At 47.3% G+C, this 17615-nt stretch overlaps 1 protein-coding gene across 1 annotated transcript in view; it reads right to left on the reverse strand.

Annotated features, from left to right (window-relative positions):
- Positions 1-15429, reverse strand: part of LOC127919143 (ADP-ribosylation factor-binding protein GGA2-like) — a 45702-nt gene extending 30273 nt beyond the window's left edge. Inside the window, 5 exon segments of the mRNA XM_052502558.1 lie at positions 404-502; positions 11651-11709; positions 11712-11725; positions 12834-12918; positions 15208-15429. Of these exon segments, the coding sequence (XP_052358518.1) occupies positions 404-502; positions 11651-11709; positions 11712-11725; positions 12834-12918; positions 15208-15253 (303 nt within the window). The 5' untranslated portion in view covers positions 15254-15429.
- Between the last annotated feature and the right edge of the window lie 2186 nt (positions 15430-17615).

The following is a 17615-nucleotide window of genomic DNA, read 5'->3' on the forward strand; positions in this document are numbered from 1 at the left end:
TAAACCACACAGAGCTCTACAGTAACCCAGCCTAAACTACAGTAACCCAGCCTAAACCACACAGTGCTCTACAGTAACCCAGCCTAAACCACATTTAGTGCACTACAGTAACCCAGCCTAAACCACAGAGCTCTACAGTAACCCAGCCTAAACCACACAGAGCTCTACAGTAACCCAGCCTAAACCACATAGAGCTCTACAGTAACCCAGCCTAAACTACAGTAACCCAGCCTAAACCACATAGAGCTCTACAGTAACCCAGCCTAAACCACAGAGCTCTACAGTAACCCAGCCTAAACCACAAAGAGCACTACAGTAACCCAGCCTAATAGGCTTCCCAATAAGCTTCCATTTGGGATGACCACAGACACATTCCTTACAAAACCTTTGGGGTCATTCATACCTTTGGAGACAGGACTTTGATGAGTTCATTGAGGAAGCGGAATTTTGCCGCCTCACTGTGGAACCTCTTACCACAGTTGTTCATGCAGGCTTCTAGAACCTGTGGGAAACAGTGATGTCAGAATTCTATAGGTTCTACAGGAAGTGTATTTCAGCTTCACCTCCGCACCACACCACTGACCCAGGAACTGCAGATAAATCAATCACATTTATCTTCTAAAGCCCTTTATACTTCAGCAGCAGTCACACAGAGCTCTACAGTAACCCAGCCTAGACTACAGTAACCCAGCCTAGACTACAGTAACCCAGCCTAAACTACAGTAACCCAGCCTAGACTACAGTAACCCAGCCTAAACTACAGTAACCCAGCCTAGACTACAGTAAGCCCCAGCCTAGACTACAGTAACCCAGCCTAAACTACAGTAACCCAGCCTAGACTACAGTAACCCAGCCTAACAGACAGCCCCAGACAGTAGGGAACAGGGTGCATCCAGCCTAAACTACAGTAGGGAAACCCAGCCTAGACTACACTAAGTCCAGCCTAAACTACAGGAAACATCCAGCCTAGACTACAGTAACCCAGCCTAGGGAACAGATCCTACAGTAACCCAGCCTAAACTACAGTAACCCAGCCTAGACTACACTAACCCAGCCTAAACTACAGTAACCCAGCCTAAACTACAGTAACCCAGCCTAGACTACACTAACCCATCCTAAACTACAGTAACCCAGCCTAGACTACAGTAACCCAGCCTAGACTACAGTAACCCAGCCTAAACTACAACAAGCCCCAGCCTAGACTACAGTAACCCAGCCTAGACTACAGTAACCCAGCCTAAACTACAGTAACCCAGCCTAAACTACAGTAACCCAGCCTAGGGAACTACAGTAACAGGGTGCAGCCATAAACTACAGCCCCAGCCTAGGGACTATCCATTAACAGACAGCCTAGACTACAGGAACAGGGTGCAGCCTAAACTACAGCCCCAGCCTAGACTGCACATTAACCCAGTGTAAACTACAGTAACCCAGCCTAGACTACAGTAACCCAGCCTAGACTACAGTAACCATTTACAGACAGCCTAAACTACAGTAACCCAGCCTAGACTACAGTAACCCAGCCTAAAACTACAGTAACCCAGCCTAGACTACAGTAACCCAGCCTAGACTACAGTAACCCAGCCTAAACTACAGTAACCCAGCCTAGACTACAGTAACCCAGCCTAGACTACATTAACCCAGGGTGCATCCATTAACAGACAGCCCCAGTCAGTGTGTAGGGAACAGGATGCATCCATTAACAGACAGCCCCAGTCAGTGTGTAGGGAACAGGGTGCATCCATTAACAGACAGTGTGTAGGGAACAGGGTGCATCCATTAACAGACAGCCCCAGACAGTGTGTAGGGAACAGGGTGCATCCATTAACAGACAGCCCCAGTCAGTGTGTAGGGAACAGGGTGCATCCATTGACAGACAGCCCCAGTCAGTGTGTAGGGAACAGGGTGCATCCATTAACAGACAGTGTGTAGGGAACAGGGTGCATCCATTAACAGACAGTGTGTAGGGAACAGGGTGCATCCATTGACAGACAGCCCATTAGACAGACAGTGTGTAGGGAACAGGGTGCATCCATTAACAGACAGTGTGTAGGGAACAGGGTGCATCCATTAACAGACAGCCCCAGACAGTGTGTAGGGAACAGGGTGCATCCATTAACAGACACAGACAGCCCATTAACAGACAGTGTGTAGGGAACAGGGTGCATCCATTAACAGACAGCCCCAGACAGTGTGTAGGGAACAGGGTGCATCCCAGACAGTGTGTAGGGAACAGGGTGCATCCATTAACAGACAGCCCCACAGTGTGTAGGGAACAGGGTGCATCCATTAACAGACAGCCCCAGACAGTGTGTAGGGAACAGGGTGCATCCATTAACAGACAGCCCCAGTCAGTGTGTAGGGAACAGGGTGCATCCATTGACAGACAGCCCCAGACAGTGTGTAGGGAACAGGGTGCATCCATTAACAGACAGACAGCCCCAGACAGTGTGTAGGGAACAGCATCCATTAACACAGTGTGTAGGGAACAGGGTGCATCCATCCAGCCCCAGACAGTGTGTAGGGAACAGGGTGCATCCATTAACAGACAGCCCCAGACAGTGTGTAGGGAACAGGGTGCATCCATTAACAGACAGCCCCAGACAGTGTGTAGGGAACAGGGTGCATCCATTAACAGACAGTGTGTAGGGAACAGGGTGCATCCATTAACAGACAGTCAGTGTAGGGAACAGGGTGCATCCATTAACAGACAGCCCCAGACAGTGTGTAGGGAACAGGGTGCATCCAGTTGTAGGGAACAGGGTGCATCCATTAACAGACAGCCCCAGACAGTGTGTAGGGAACAGGGTGCATCCATTAACAGACAGCCCCAGACAGTGTGTAGGGAACAGGGTGCATCCATTAACAGACAGTGTGTAGGGAACAGGGGCATCCATTAACAGAGGGAACAGGGTGCATCCATTAACAGACACAGACAGTGTGTAGGGAACAGGGTGCATCCATTAACAGACAGCCCCAGTCAGTGTGTAGGGAACAGGGTGCATCCATTAACAGACAGCCCCAGACAGTGTGTAGGGAACAGGGTGCATCCATTAACAGACAGCCCCAGTCAGTGTGTAGGGAACAGGGTGCATCCATTAACAGACAGTGTGTAGGGAACAGGGTGCATCCATTAACAGACAGCCCCAGACAGTGTGTAGGGAACAGGGTGCATCCATTAACAGACAGCCCCAGACAGTGTGTAGGGAACAGGGTGCATCCATTAACAGACAGCCCCAGACAGTGTGTAGGGAACAGGGTGCATCCATTAACAGACAGTGTGTAGGGAACAGGGTGCATCCATTAACAGACAGCCCCAGACAGTGTGTAGGGAACAGGGTGCATCCATTAACAGACAGTGTGTAGGGAACAGGGTGCATCCATTAACAGACAGCCCCAGTCAGTGTGTAGGGAACAGGGTGCATCCATTAACAGACAGCCCCAGTCAGTGTGTAGGGAACAGGGTGCATCCATTAACAGACAGCCCCAGACAGTGTGTAGGGAACAGGGTGCATCCATTAACAGACAGCCCCAGTCAGTGTGTAGGGAACAGGGTGCATCCATTAACAGACAGCCCCAGTCAGTGTGTAGGGAACAGGGTGCATCCATTAACAGACAGCCCCAGTCAGTGTGTAGGGAACAGGGTGCATCCATTAACAGACAGCCCCAGACAGTGTGTAGGGAACAGGGTGCATCCATTAACAGACAGCCCCAGACAGTGTGTAGGGAACAGGGTGCATCCATTAACAGACAGCCCCAGACAGTGTAGGGAACAGGGTGCATCCATTAGGGAACAGGGTGCATCCATTAACAGACAGCCCCAGTCAGTGTGTAGGGAACAGGGTGCATCCATTAACAGACAGCCCCAGTCAGTGTGTAGGGAACAGGGTGCATCCATTAACAGACAGCCCCAGTCAGTGTGTAGGGAACAGGGTGCATCCATTAACAGACAGCCCCAGACAGTGTGTAGGGAACAGGGTGCATCCATTAACAGACAGCCCCAGACAGTGTGTAGGGAACAGGGTGCATCCATTAACAGACAGCCCCAGACAGTGTGTAGGGAACAGGGTGCATCCATTAACAGACAGCCCCAGACAGTGTGTAGGGAACAGGGTGCATCCATTAACAGACAGCCCCAGACAGTGTGTAGGGAACAGGGTGCATCCATTAACAGACAGCCCCAGACAGTGTGTAGGGAACAGGGTGCATCCATTAACAGACAGCCCCAGTCAGTGTGTAGGGAACAGGGTGCATCCATTAACAGACAGTGTGTAGGGAACAGGGTGCATCCATTAACAGACAGCCCCAGTCAGTGTGTAGGGAACAGGGTGCATCCATTAACAGACAGTGTGTAGGGAACAGGGTGCATCCATTAACAGACAGCCCCAGACAGTGTGGAGGGAACAGGGTGCATCCATTAACAGACAGTGTGTAGGGAACAGGGTGCATCCATTAACAGACAGTGTCAGTGAGGAACAGGGAACAGGGTGCATCCATTAACAGACAGCCCCAGTCAGTGTGTAGGGAACAGGGTGCATCCATTAACAGACAGTGTGTAGGGAACAGGGTGCATCCATTAACAGACAGCCCCAGACAGTGTGTAGGGAACAGGGTGCATCCATTAACAGACAGCCCCAGACAGTGTGGAGGGAACAGGGTGCATCCATTAACAGACAGTGTGTAGGGAACAGGGTGCATCCATTAACAGACAGCCCCAGACAGTGTGGAGGGAACAGGGTGCATCCATTAACAGACAGCCTCAGTCAGTGTGTAGACTGAACAGGGTGCATCCATTAACAGACAGCCCCAGTCAGTGTGTAGGGAACAGGGTGCATCCATTAACAGACAGCCCCAGTCAGTGTGTAGGGAACAGGGTGCATCCATTAACAGACAGCCCCAGTCAGTGTGTAGGGAACAGGGTGCATCCATTAACAGACAGCCCCAGTCAGTGTGTAGGGAACAGGGTGCATCCATTAACAGACAGCCCCAGACAGTGTGTAGGGAACAGGGTGCATCCATTAACAGACAGCCCCAGTCAGTGTGTAGGGAACAGGGTGCATCCATTAACAGACAGCCCCAGTCAGTGTGTAGGGAACAGGGTGCATCCATTAACAGACAGCCCCAGACAGTGTGTAGGGAACAGGGTGCATCCATTAACAGACAGCCCCAGACAGTGTGTAGGGAACAGGGTGCATCCATTAACAGACAGCCCCAGTCAGTGTGTAGGGAACAGGGTGCATCCATTAACAGACAGCCCCAGTCAGTGTGTAGGGAACAGGGTGCATCCATTAACAGACAGCCCCAGACAGTGTGTAGGGAACAGGGTGCATCCATTAACAGACAGCCCCAGTCAGTGTGTAGGGAACAGGGTGCATCCATTAACAGACAGCCCCAGACAGTGTGTAGGGAACAGGGTGCATCCATTAACAGACAGACAGAACAGGGTGCATCCATTAACAGACAGCCCCAGACAGTGTGTAGGGAACAGGGTGCATCCATTAACAGACAGCCCCAGTCAGTGTGTAGGGAACAGGGTGCATCCATTAACAGACAGCCCCAGACAGTGTGTAGGGAACAGGGTGCATCCATTAACCAGTCAGTGTGTAGGGAACAGGGTGCATCCATTAACAGACAGCCCCAGACAGTGTGTAGGGAACAGGGTGCATCCATTAACAGACAGTGTGTAGGGAACAGGGTGCATCCATTAACAGACAGCCCCAGTCAGTGTGTAGGGAACAGGGTGCATCCATTAACAGACAGTGTGTAGGGAACAGGGTGCATCCATTAACAGACAGCCCCAGTCAGTGTGTAGGGAACAGGGTGCATCCATTAACAGACAGTGTGTAGGGAACAGGGTGCATCCATTAACAGACAGCCCCAGTCAGTGTGTAGGGAACAGGGTGCATCCATTAACAGACAGTGTGTAGGGAACAGGGTGCATCCATTAACAGACAGTGTGTAGGGAACAGGGTGCATCCATTAACAGACAGGGAACAGGGTGCCCATTAACAGACAGTGTGTAGGGAACAGGGTGCATCCATAACAGACAGCCCCAGACAGAACAGCATCCATTAACAGACAGTGTGTAGGGAACAGGGTGCATCCATTAACAGACAGTGTGTGTAGGGAACAGGGTGCATCCATTAACAGACAGCCCCAGACAGTGTGTAGGGAACAGGGTGCATCCATTAACAGACAGCCCCAGTCAGTGTGTAGGGAACAGGGTGCATCCATTAACAGACAGCCCCAGTCAGTGTGTAGGGAACAGGGTGCATCCATTAACAGACAGCCCCAGACAGTGTGTAGGGAACAGGGTGCATCCATTAACAGACAGCCCCAGACAGTGTGTAGGGAACAGGGTGCATCCATTAACAGACAGCCCCAGTCAGTGTGTAGGGAACAGGGTGCATCCATTAACAGACAGCCCCAGTCAGTGTGTAGGGAACAGGGTGCATCCATTAACAGACAGCCCCAGTCAGTGTGTAGGGAACAGGGTGCATCCATTGACAGACAGCCCCAGTCAGTGTGTAGGGAACAGGGTGCATCCATTAACAGACAGCCCCAGTCAGTGTGTAGGGAACAGGGTGCATCCATTGACAGACAGCCCCAGACAGTGTGTAGGGAACAGGGTGCATCCATTAACAGACAGCCCCAGTCAGTGTGTAGGGAACAGGGTGCATCCATTAACAGCCCCAGACAGTGTGTAGGGAACAGGGTGCATCCATTAACAGACAGCCCCAGTCAGTGTGTAGGGAACAGGGTGCATCCATTAACAGACAGCCCCAGTCAGTGTGTAGGGAACAGGGTGCATCCATTAACAGACAGCCCCAGTCAGTGTGTAGGGAACAGGGTGCATCCATTAACAGACAGCCCCAGACAGTGTGTAGGGAACAGGGTGCATCCATTAACAGACAGCCCCAGTCAGTGTGTAGGGAACAGGGTGCATCCATTAACAGACAGCCCCAGACAGTGTGTAGGGAACAGGGTGCATCCATTAACAGACAGCCCAGACAGTGTGTAGGGAACAGGGTGCATCCATTAACAGACAGCCCCAGACAGTGTGTAGGGAACAGGGTGCATCCATTAACAGACAGCCCCAGTCAGTGTGTAGGGAACAGGGTGCATCCATTAACAGACAGCCCCAGTCAGTGTGTAGGGAACAGGGTGCATCCATTAACAGACAGCCCCAGACAGTGTGTAGGGAACAGGGTGCATCCATTAACAGACAGCCCCAGTCAGTGTGTAGGGAACAGGGTGCATCCATTAACAGACAGCCCCAGACAGTGTGTAGGGAACAGGGTGCATCCATTAACAGACAGCCCCAGTCAGTGTGTAGGGAACAGGGTGCATCCATTAACAGACAGCCCCAGTCAGTGTGTAGGGAACAGGGTGCATCCATTAACAGACAGCCCCAGACAGTGTGTAGGGAACAGGGTGCATCCATTAACAGACAGCCCCAGACAGTGTGTAGGGAACAGGGTGCATCCATTAACAGACAGCCCCAGTCAGTGTGTAGGGAACAGGGTGCATCCATTAACAGACAGTGTGTAGGGAACAGGGTGCATCCATTAACAGACAGTGTGTAGGGAACAGGGTGCATCCATTGACAGACAGCCCCAGTCAGTGTGTAGGGAACAGGGTGCATCCATTAACAGACAGTGTGTAGGGAACAGGGTGCATCCATTGACAGACAGCCCCAGTTAGTGTGTAGGGAACAGGGTGCATCCATTGACAGACAGCCCCAGTTAGTGTGTAGGGAACAGGGTGCATCCATTGACAGACAGCCCCAGTCAGTGTGTAGGGAACAGGGTGCATCCATTAACAACAGACAGTGTGTAGGGAACAGGGTGCATCCATTAACAGACAGCCCCAGTCAGTGTGTAGGGAACAGGGTGCATCCATTGACAGACAGCCCCAGACAGTGTGTAGGGAACAGGGTGCATCCATTAACAGACACAGTGTGTAGGGAACAGGGTGCATCCATTAACAGACAGCCCCAGACAGTGTGTAGGGAACAGGGTGCATCCATTGACAGACAGCCCCAGTCAGTGTGTAGGGAACAGGGTGCATCCATTAACAGACAGCCCCAGTCAGTGTGTAGGGAACAGGGTGCATCCATTAACAGACAGCCCCAGACAGTGTGTAGGGAACAGGGTGCATCCATTAACAGACAGCCCCAGACAGTGTGTAGGGAACAGGGTGCATCCATTAACAGACAGCCCCAGACAGTGTGTAGGGAACAGGGTGCATCCATTAACAGACAGCCCCAGACAGTGTGTAGGGAACAGGGTGCATCCATTAACAGACAGAGTCAGTGTGTAGGGAACAGGGTGCATCCATTAACAGACAGCCCCAGTCAGTGTGTAGGGAACAGGGTGCATCCATTAACAGACAGCCCCAGTCAGTGTGTAGGGAACAGGGTGCATCCATTGACAGACAGCCCCAGTCAGTGTGTAGGGAACAGGGTGCATCCATTAACAGACAGCCCCAGTAGGGAACAGGGTGCATCCATTAACAGACAGCCCCAGACAGTGTGTAGGGAACAGGGTGCATCCATTAACAGACAGTGTGTAGGGACAGGGTGACAGGGTGCATCCATTAACAGACAGTGTGTAGGGAACAGGGTGCATCCATTAACAGACAGTGTGTGTAACAGACAGGAACAGGGTGCATCCATTAACAGACAGCCCCAGTCAGTGTGTAGACTGAACAGTGACCATACTGCTTACCACGCTACATGTGAGTAAATTAAAAAGTGCACTCATGTCATTCTCCTGCTCGATTCATTTGTTTAAACCCTGTTCTTCAAGCACCCCATTGTTACCAGCCAGGTGAACTGTTGACCCTCATCATGTCCTCTTAAACCATATTAGCCACTCTCTCTCTTGCTCTCTTTACTCTAGTTCCAGTTCTCTCTCTCTCCTCTCGTTCCAGTTCTCTCTCTTCTCTTTACTCTAGTTCCAGTTCTCTCTTTACTCTAGTTCCAGTTCTCTCTCTCTCCTCTAGTTCCAGTTCTCTCTCTCTCCTCTCGTTCCAGTTCTCTCTCTCTCTCCTCTCGTTCCAGTTCTCTCTCTCTCTCCTCTCGTTCAGTTCAGTTCTCTCTCTCCCTCTCTCCTCTAGTTCCAGTTCTCTCTCTCCCTCTCCTCCTCTCTCTCCTCAGTTCCAGTCTCTCTCTCCCTCTCCTCTAGTTCCAGTTCTCTCTCTTTACTCTCTCGTTCCAGTTCTCTCGCTCTCTCTCTCTTTACTCTAGTTCCAGTTCTCTCTCTCTCTCTACTCTAGTTCCAGTTCTCTCTCTCTTTACTCTAGTTCCAGTTCTCTCTCTCTTTACTCTAGTTCCAGTTCTCTCTCTCTTTACTCTAGTTCCAGTCTTTACTCTAGTTCAGTTCTCTCTTTACTCTAGTTCCAGTTCTCTCTCTCTTTACTCTAGTTCCAGTTCTCTCTCTCTTTACTCTAGTTCCAGTTCTCTCTCTTTACTCTAGTTCCAGTTCTCTCTAGTTCTCTAGTTCCACTCTAGTTCCAGTTTCTCTCTCTTTACTCTAGTTCCAGTTCTCTCTCTTTCTCTAGTTCCAGTTCTCTCTCTTTTTACTCTAGTTCCAGTTCTCTCTCTTTACTCTAGTTCCAGTTCTCTCTCTTTACTCTAGTTCCAGTTCTCTCTCTTTTTCTCAGTTCAGTTCTCTCTCTTTACTCTAGTTCCAGTTCTCTCTCTTTTTACTCTAGTTCCAGTTCTCTCTCTTTACTCTAGTTCCAGTTCTCTCTCTTTTTACTCTAGTTCCAGTTCTCTCTCTTTTACTCTAGTTCCAGTTCTCTCTTTTACTCTAGTTCCAGTTCTCTCTCTTTTACTCTAGTTCCAGTTCTCTCTCTTTACTCTAGTTCAGTTCTCTCTCTTTTCTAGTTCCAGTCTCTCTCTTTTTACTCTAGTTCCAGTTCTCTCTTTACTCTAGTTCCAGTTCTCTCTCTTTACTCTAGTTCCAGTTCTAGTTCCAGTTCTCTCTCTTTACTCTAGTTCCAGTTCTCTCTCTTTACTCTAGTTCCAGTTCTCTCTCTTTACTCTAGTTCCAGTTCTCTCTCTTTACTCTAGTTCCAGTTCTTCTCTTTCTCTTTACTCTAGTTCCAGTTCTCTCTCTCTAGTTCCACTCTAGTTCCAGTTCTCTCTCTTTTTACTCTAGTTCCAGTTTCTCTCTCTACTCTAGTTCCAGTTCTCTCTCTTTACTCTAGTTCCAGTTCTCTCTCTTTTACTCTAGTTCCAGTTCTCTCTCTTTTTACTCTAGTTCCAGTTCTCTCTCTTTACTCTAGTTCCAGTTCTCTCTCTTTACTCTAGTTCCAGTTCTCTCTTTACTCTAGTTCCAGTTCTCTCTCTTTACTCTAGTTCAGTTCTCTCTTTACTCTAGTTCCAGTACTCTAGTTCCAGTTCTCTCTCTTTACTCTAGTTCCAGTTCTCTCTCTTTACTCTAGTTCCAGTTCTCTCTCTACTCTAGTTCCAGTTCTCTCTCTTTTACTCTAGTTCCAGTTCTCTCTCTTTACTCTAGTTCCAGTCTCTCTCTTTACTCTAGTTCCAGTTCTCTCTTTACTCTAGTTCCAGTTCTCTCTCTTTACTCTAGTTCCAGTTCTCTCTTTTTACTCTAGTTCCAGTTTCTCTCTCTACTCTAGTTCCAGTTCTCTCTCTTTACTCTAGTTCCAGTTCTCTCTACTCTAGTTCCAGTTCTCTCTCTCTAGTCCTCTAGTTCCAGTTCTCTCTCTCCTCTAGTTCCAGTTCTCTCTCTCCTCTCAGTTCCAGTTCTCTACTCTCAGTTCTCTCTTCCTCCAGTTCTCTCTCTAGTTCAGTTCTCTCGTTCTCAGTTCTCTCTCTCCTCTCGTTCCAGTTCTCTACCTTCTCTCGCTTCACTAACTAGCAACGCGTGAAACCCTGGGCGCTCCTTCACGTGACATAACCCACAAGAGCCAAGAGAAACCACACAATGCATTTCCTTCATATCGTTCAACCTCTTACTGTGAGGGCTGAAGAGCCTCTCTCTGCTGAGGAGACTGGATCTTCAACAGTATTATATAGTTATTACTATAGTATAATGTTATCTTACTGTGAGGGCCTGAAGAGCCTCTCTCTGCTGAGGAGACTGGATCTTCAACAGTATTATATAGTTATTACTATAGTATAATGTTATCTTACTGTGAGGGCCTGAAGAGCCTCTCTCTGCTGAGGAGACTGGATCTTCAACAGTATTATATAGTTATTACTATAGTATAATGTTATCTTACTGTGAGGGGCTGAAGAGCCTCTCTCTGCTGAGGAGACTGGATCTTCAACAGTATTATATAGTTATTACTATAGTATAATGTTATCTTACTGTGAGGGCCTGAAGGGCCTCTCTCTGCTGAGGAGACTGGATCTTCAACAGTATTATATAGTTATTACTATAGTATAATGTTATCTTACTGTGAGGGGCTGAAGCGCCTCTCTGCTGAGGAGACTGGATCTTCTGTTACGTAGAGGGGGTTTTACAACAGTATTATATAGTTATTACTATAGTATAATGTTATCTTACTGTGAGGGGCTGAAGAGCCTCTCTCTGCTGAGGAGACTGGATCTTCTGTTACGTAGGGGGGTTTTACAACAGTATTATATAGTTATTACTATAGTATAATGTTATCTTACTGTGAGGGCCTGCAGAGCCTCTCTCTGCTGAGGAGACTGGATCTTGTGGGCCAGGAGACAGTGGCAACCTGAGGACTGGGAAAGAGGAGAGTAGATTTATAAACTAGCAGTGTTTTACAAAACGAATACTACATTATATACAACATGAAAGATATCTGGTAAAAAAACAGAGTGCATTTAGAATCCCTGTAGCCTACTGCTATACAATCAGAGGGCATTTAGAATCCCTGTAGCCTACTGCTATACAATCAGAGGGCATTTAGAATCCCTGTAGTCTACTGCTATACAATCAGAGGGCATTTAGAATCCCTGTAGCCTACTGCTACACAATCAGAGGGCATTTAGAATCCCTGTAGCCTACTGCTGTACAATCAGAGTGCATTTTAGAATCCCTGTAGCCTACTGCTATACAATCAGAGGGCATTTAGAATCCCTGTAGCCTACTGCTGTACAATCAGAGTGCATTTAGAATCCCTGTAGCCTACTGCTGTACAATCAGAGTGCATTTAGAATCCCTGTAGCCTACTGCTGTACAATCAGAGTGCATTTAGAATCCCTGTAGCCTACTGCTATACAATCAGAGGGCATTTAGAATCCCTGTAGCCTACTGCTGTACAATCAGAGTGCATTTAGAATCCCTGTAGCCTACTGCTGTACAATCAGAGTGCATTTAGAATCCCTGTAGCCTACTGCTATACAATCAGAGGGAATTTAGAATCCCTGTAGCCTACTGCTATACAATCAGAGGGCATTTAGAATCCCTGTAGCCTACTGCTATACAATCAGAGGGCATTTATAATCCCTGTAGCCTACTGCTATACAATCAGAGGGCATTTAGAATCCCTGTAGCCTACTGCTGTACCCTATTCCCTATATCGTGCACTACTTTAGACCAGGGACCTATGGGCCCTAGCGCTATAGACAGGGAAGGGTACTATTTGGGTTCCTTCTGTTAGTGCACTAAGTCTACTTTTGACCAGAGCCCCTAAATAGTGCCCTATTATAGAGAATAGGTTGTACTGGTCATCAGTAGTTCACTATATAGATAATAGGTTGTCCTGGTCATTAGTAGTTCACTATATAGATAATAGGTTGTCCTGGTCATTAGTAGTTCACTATATAGATAATAGGTTGTCCTGGTCATAAGCTGCCGTCAGGGGACACAGCCATAGTGTCTACTCACCCATCAGCCTCCTGGTTGACCTGGTCATAGAAGCCCTGGATACTGTCCCACCTGTCTTCTGAGTTAGACGGGTCTGTGGCCTTGTCTGAGAGAGAGAGAGAGAAGAGAGAGAGAGAGAGAAGAGAAAGAGAGAGAAGAGAACGAGAGAGAAGAGAAAGAGAGAGAGAGAGAAAATAGAGGAGAGAGAGAAAAGAGAGAGGAGAGAAAAAAAGAGAGAGAAAAGAGAGAGAGAGAGAAATGAGAGAGAAGAAGAGAGAGAGAGAGAAAAGAGAGGAGAGAGAGAAAAGAGAGGAGAGAGAGAAAATAGGAGAGAGAAAAGAGAGAGAGAAAAGAGGAGAGAGAGAAAAGAGAGAGAAAAGAGGAGAGAGAAAAGAGAGAGAAAAGAGAGAGAAAAAAGAGAGGAGAGAAAAAAGAGAGGAGAGAGAAAAGAGAGAGAAAAGAGGAGAGAGAGAAAAGAGAGAGAAAGAGAAAAGAGAGAGAAAAGAGAGGAGAGAGAGAAGAGAGAAAAAGAGAGGAGAGAGAAAAAGAGAGAGAGAAAAGAGAGAGAAGAGAGAGAAAAGAGAGGAGAGAGAAAAGAGAGAGGAGAGAGAGAAAAGAGGAGAGAGAAAAGAGAGAGAGAGAGAAAAGAGAGGAGAGAGAGAGAAAAGAGAGAGAGAAAAAAGAGGAGAGAGAGAAAAGAGGGGAGAGAAAATAAGAGGAGAGAGAGAAAAGAGGAGAGAGAAAAAAGAGAGGAGAGAGAGAGAAAAGAGAGAGAAGAGAGAGAGAAAGAGAGAAAAGGAGAGAGAGAGAAAAGAGAGGAGAGAGAGAAAAGAGAAAAGAGAGAGAGAGAGAGAAAAGAGGAGAGAAAAGAGAGAGAAAGAGAGAGAGAGAGAGAGAGAGAGAAAAGAGAGGAGAGAGAGAAAAGAGAGAGAGAAAATAGGAGAGAAAAGAGAGAGAAAAGAGAGAGAAAAAATAGGAGAGAAAAAGAGAGAGAGAGAAAAGAGAGCGAAAAAAGAGAGAGAAAAGAGAGAGAAAATAAGAGAGAGAGAGAGAAAAGAGGGGAGAGAGAGAAAAGAGAGGAGAGAGAGGAGAGAGAGAGAAAAGAGAGAGAGAAGAGAGAGAGAAGGAGAGAAAGGGAGAGAGAGAGAAAAGAGAGAAAAGAGAGGAGAGAGAGAAAAGAGAGAGAAAAGAGAGAGAAAACGAGAGAGAGAGAAAGAAAGGAGCCTATCAGCCTAGCGTTGCATTAGATGGGTCTGTGACCTGACGGGATATAAATAGAAACAAATATAGAAGAAGAAAAACAAACGTTTGCCCTTCTCATCAAAGGAAGGTCCCTGCAAGTGTGTGTTCTACAATGACGATGTTGTAACATTGAACTAGAACCGGAAGCTCACTGTGCCGTGTAGTGGGTGTAGTCAGTGGTGTACTTTAAAGTACTAATACTGGGGGTCTTTACCAGAGAACATCACTGGTCATCCCTACTGCCTCTGATCTGGTGGACTCACTAAACACATGCTTCATTTGTCTTGAGTGTTGGAGCGTGTCCCTGGCTATCCGTAAATTGTAAAAAAATATATATATTACAAAATGGTCCCGTCTGGTTTGCTTTAATATAAGGAATTTGAAATGATTTATACTTTCACTTTTGATACTTAAGAATATTTGAGCATTTTTACATTTGATACTTATATTTAAAAACCAAAATACTTTTACTCGTGTAGGATTTTACTGGGTGACTTTCACTTGGACTAATAAAGGTATATTTTACTCAAGTATGAGAAGTTGGGTACTTTTTCCACCGCTTGGTGTTAGTTAGTCGAAGGAAAGGAGAAGATTTAAAAAAAACATCTGGATGAGCGCGTGACTGGCTGATAAGATGTTTCTTTCTCATACTTCCTGTTCTTTCAAAGCTATTTTGTTGCGTTTAAAAATGAACATATTGGTAATAAATTATAAACCATGCATGCCCTTCACAATCAAACTTTGTAACTTTTTATTCCGTAATTCCCTCCGCGGAATTTGCTACAAAGTAAACATGAGTAAAGTAAAGTAAGCAAAGTAAACATGAGATGTAAAACGCCAAAACGCCAGGCTTCAATGTTACAGCGCGACAACAAGGCAGTTTCAACTACAGTTACAGTAAATATCGCTCGCCATATTTGCACGCGCTCATACAAATGACGAGACATAAAGCCTGTTTATTAAACTGGCTCGACTAAGGTTCGACTTTCCGTCACGCACAACTTCAAGATGCAACATTTCCAAATGTGAACCATAAGACAAGTTATTGTCAAACGACAAAAATATACAATCGCACTACTATAAAGAAATACATTAAACAAACTCTCTGAAGAAAAAGAAAGAAAAAAACGAATTCCCGTGTCATCTAACTTACTCAGCCACGACTCTAGACTTTCTCCGCCACTGTCTCCGGTCGCCATGGCCTTTGCTGTCGCCTTCCCCGGTACTCGGTGACTTCTCAAAACTTCACACCGTCCTCTTAGCGGGCGGAAAGAAGTGTCAACTCGTCTAGAGAGACCAGCTCACAGCCGCGACATGTGACTCGAGTTGCGAAGTCAGAAGTTATGACGTTCCAAATGGTACCCTATTCCTAGCACGCTCACTTTAACCAGATCCTTACGGCTAAAAATAGTGCACTATTAAACGAAAAAGGGGGTAATTTGGAATGTAAGTCGCATACCAGTTACTATGGCTCAGTTGGTAGAGCTCTTGTAACGCCGGCTGTGGGTTCGATTCCTATGCTACCCATACGTAGAAAACACATGACTGTTTTTTTCCACAGCTAAATGGCATATATTATTTTATTATATTATTATTAAAACTTTTCCGCGGCTGAGCTACGTTTATGCTATGCAACGTAAACACGTATGGGTTTTTTTCCACAGCAGGTTTTATTTTTTAAATATGTCACAACTTTTCCTTGGTGGTTTATGAGTTTGAGCTATATATATATATTTATTTAATTTAACCTGTATTTGATCAGGGAGTAATACTGAGACCAATGTATCTTTTACAGATGAGCCTTGAAGTAGATCAATTCCAGAAAACCAATATAAATACCCAAATACAGAAAGAATACCGTCATAAAACAAAACACATTCATCAGTAAAATGTCCTCAATCAGCTTTCTGAATTGACCGAGAGATACCAGAACAAACAGATTCATCAGTAATAATAATAATATAATAATATCTGTGGCTCAGTTGGTAGAGCATGGCGCTTGTACCGCCAGGGTAGTGGGTTCGATTCCCGGGACCACCCATACGTAGAATGTATGCACACATGACTGTAAGTCGCTTTGGATAAAAGCGTCAGCTAAATGGCATATATTATTATTATATTAGTAATAATGTCCTCAATCAGCTTTCTGAATTGACCGAGAGACACCAGAACAAACAGATTTGAGAACATTTTGAAGATTGTTCCGCAAATAAGGTGCTAAAAGGCTGATGTACCGAACTCAGTAGAGACTAAAGGAGTTTCCAGAGTTAACCATCCCTGAGACCGGATGTGGTAAACAGGTTAGCTACAGTGAGACTTTTATTTTGTAAAAATGCTTTATAAAATGAAAACACACCAACTTACCATATATCTAACATAACTTTCATTCTATCTTTTTTTTAAATGTATTTTTAACCTTTATTTAACAAGGCAGTTAAGAACAAATTCTTATTTACAATAATGGCCTTGTTCAGGGGCAGAACGACAGATTTTACCTCGTCAGCTCTGGGATTCGATCGAGCAACCATTTCGGTCACCGTACTCTAAACACTAGGCTTCCTGCCGCCCCCTACACTCTAACCACTAGGCTACCTGCCGCCCCTCCACTCTAACCACTAGGCTACCTGCCGCCCTCCACTCTAACCACTGAGGCTACCTGCCTCCCTCCACTCTAACCACTAGGCTACCTGCCTCCCCTCCACTCTAACCACCTGCCTCCCCTCCACTCTAACCACTAGGCTACCTGCCGCCCCTACACTCTAACCACCAGGCTACCTGCCGCCCCTACACTCTAACCACTAGGCTACCTGCCGCCCTCCACTCTAACCACTAGGCTACCTGCCGCCCCCTCCACTCTAACCACTAGGCTACCTGCCGCCCCTACACTCTAACCACTAGGCTACCTGCCGCCCCTACACTCTAACCACCAGGCTACCTGCCCCTACACTCTAACCACCAGGCTACCTGCCGCCCCTACACTCTAACCACTAGGCTACCTGCCGCCCCCACTCTAACCACTAGGCTACCTGCCGCCCCTCCACTCTAACCACTAGGCTACCTGCCGCCCCTACACTCTAACCACTAGGCTACCTGCCGCCCTACACTCTAACCACTAGGCTACCTGCCGCCCCTACACTCTAACCACTAGGCTACCTGCCGCCCCTACACTCTAACCACCAGGCTACCTGCCGCCCCTCCACTCTAACCACCAGGCTACCTGCCGCCCTACACTCTAACCACTAGGCTACCTGCCGCCCCTCCACTCTAACCACTAGGCTACCTGCCGCCCCTACACTCTAACCACCAGGCTACCTGCCGCCCTACACTCTAACCACTAGGCTACCTGCCGCCCCTACACTCTAACCACCAGGCTACCTGCCGCCCCTACACTCTAACCACTAGGCTACCTGCCGCCCCTCCACTCTAACCACTAGGCTACCTGCCGCCCCTCCACTCTAACCACTAGGCTACCTGCCGCCCCTACACTCTAACCACTAGGCTACCTGCCGCCCCTCCACTCTAACCACTAGGCTACCTGCCGCCCCTACACTCTAACCACTA

The sequence above is a fragment of the Oncorhynchus keta genome, unplaced genomic scaffold, assembly GCF_023373465.1.
Source record: "Oncorhynchus keta strain PuntledgeMale-10-30-2019 unplaced genomic scaffold, Oket_V2 Un_contig_15866_pilon_pilon, whole genome shotgun sequence".
NCBI classification, from domain to species: domain Eukaryota; kingdom Metazoa; phylum Chordata; class Actinopteri; order Salmoniformes; family Salmonidae; genus Oncorhynchus; species Oncorhynchus keta.